The 1397-nt window shown below is 61.1% G+C and overlaps 1 protein-coding gene across 1 annotated transcript in view; it reads right to left on the bottom strand.

Moving 5' to 3' along the window:
- The window catches only part of CEP131 (centrosomal protein 131kDa), a gene marked incomplete at its 3' end in the record, with an annotated part of 12185 nt that overhangs the window by 8704 nt on the left and 2084 nt on the right, over positions 1 to 1397 (bottom strand). The window contains 4 exon segments of the mRNA XM_008940196.1: positions 179 to 234; positions 237 to 286; positions 630 to 794; positions 899 to 1015. Of these exon segments, the coding sequence (XP_008938444.1) occupies positions 179 to 234; positions 237 to 286; positions 630 to 794; positions 899 to 1015 (388 nt within the window).

The following is a 1397-nucleotide window of genomic DNA, read 5'->3' as shown; positions in this document are numbered from 1 at the left end:
AGCCATCCCCCCCTTTCCCCCGACACCCCTCCACGGGGAACAGACTCCCACATCCCAAGCTCCCGGGTCTCTGACAGCTCGTGTCAGGGTTGGAGGGACTGAAATCCCCCCCAGCAGCAGGCGAGGGGCTCAGGGGTGTGGGAAGGGTGGGTGCTGTGAGGCAGAGGACAGGACTCACCTCTCTCTTGGCAGCCAACAAGCGCCCCAGCGCCGCGGCCGGCGCCCTCTCTCGCCCCGCGCTTTTCGCTGGATGGTCACTGCAGCCAGGTTCACCTGCTGGATGAACCTGGGGGGAGAAATGGGGGTCAGCACGGGTGGCCCCGAGGTCTTTCTCAGCCACCCTGCCCTGTCCTGCAGGTGCAGAGTGCAGGCTGCTCGCCCACAGCACCAGGACCCGACTTCGGGGGTGAGAGGAACTTGTTGTGCCGTTGGTGACAGCTCAGAGGATGGAGCTGAGGGACAGGCAGGGGAAATTTGCCACCACAGGAGCACTGAGAGGGGAACTCCCCAAATCTGGAGCCCCAAAGGACTCCAAAACAAGCCAGGATCAGCTCCCCTGGAGCTCAGTGCTCTGCCTGGCACTGTCCTCAGGTGCTTCCCCCCAGCCACCCCACAGTGGCTCCCCTCACCTCTCCCCCTCCTCCTCGGTCACCTCATTCCTCCGGGGCAGGCTGCTGCTGCTGCTGCTGTTGTTGTTGTTGCGGGTCATGATGTTGTTGCTGGAGAAATTCTTCTGAGACTTCACAAAGCTGCTGCTTTCACCATCCTCGTTGGAGGGGGCTTTGACAACGTTGCTAAGGAAGAAGACGAAGCCACTTGGCACCCCCCCGCCTTGTCCTGTGCCACGTCAGCACACGGGGTCAGCAGAGCCTCCAAGCTGGGACCTCACCACACTCACTTGAGGGAGCTGGGCACCACCTGGTTGGAGCTTTTAGGGGCAGGGCCCTTCTCTGTGGTAGAGTAGTTGTTGTGCACCATGGTGGTGACGCAGTTGCCCATCGCGCCCTTGTTGCTCCTGTTGTGGAGAGAAGACCAGGCCTTGGGACTTGCAAAGGGGACAAGGGGCACCAGTGAAGGACTCTCCCCGTGCTGCCACCCTCAGCCCACCCCTGACTGACTGGAGCAGCTCCCAGGGTGAGGAGCAGGTGAGGCCTCACAGGCAACTCGCTGCTCCGCAGCGGCTGTTAGCTGGTGCACAGACAGACAGACAGACAGACAGACAGACAGACAGACAGACAGAGCCTGAGCACCCTAAGAGCTGGCTCTTCAGGCTCTGCTACACCAGCCTTGGCTTCAGTCTCTCCTGAAGGGTTCAAGTTTGACTCGTTCCCTTTCCTAGAGCAGCCTCTCCCACATAAACACCAAGCTCCCAAGTGGCTTCCGGATCATTGAAGCCC

Source organism: Merops nubicus, unplaced genomic scaffold (genome assembly GCF_000691845.1).
Source record: "Merops nubicus isolate BGI_N331 unplaced genomic scaffold, ASM69184v1 scaffold32535, whole genome shotgun sequence".
Taxonomy (NCBI): Eukaryota; Metazoa; Chordata; class Aves; order Coraciiformes; family Meropidae; genus Merops; species Merops nubicus.
The sequence above is the reverse complement of the archived record's forward strand: the minus strand, read 5'-3'. Positions and strand labels throughout refer to the sequence as shown.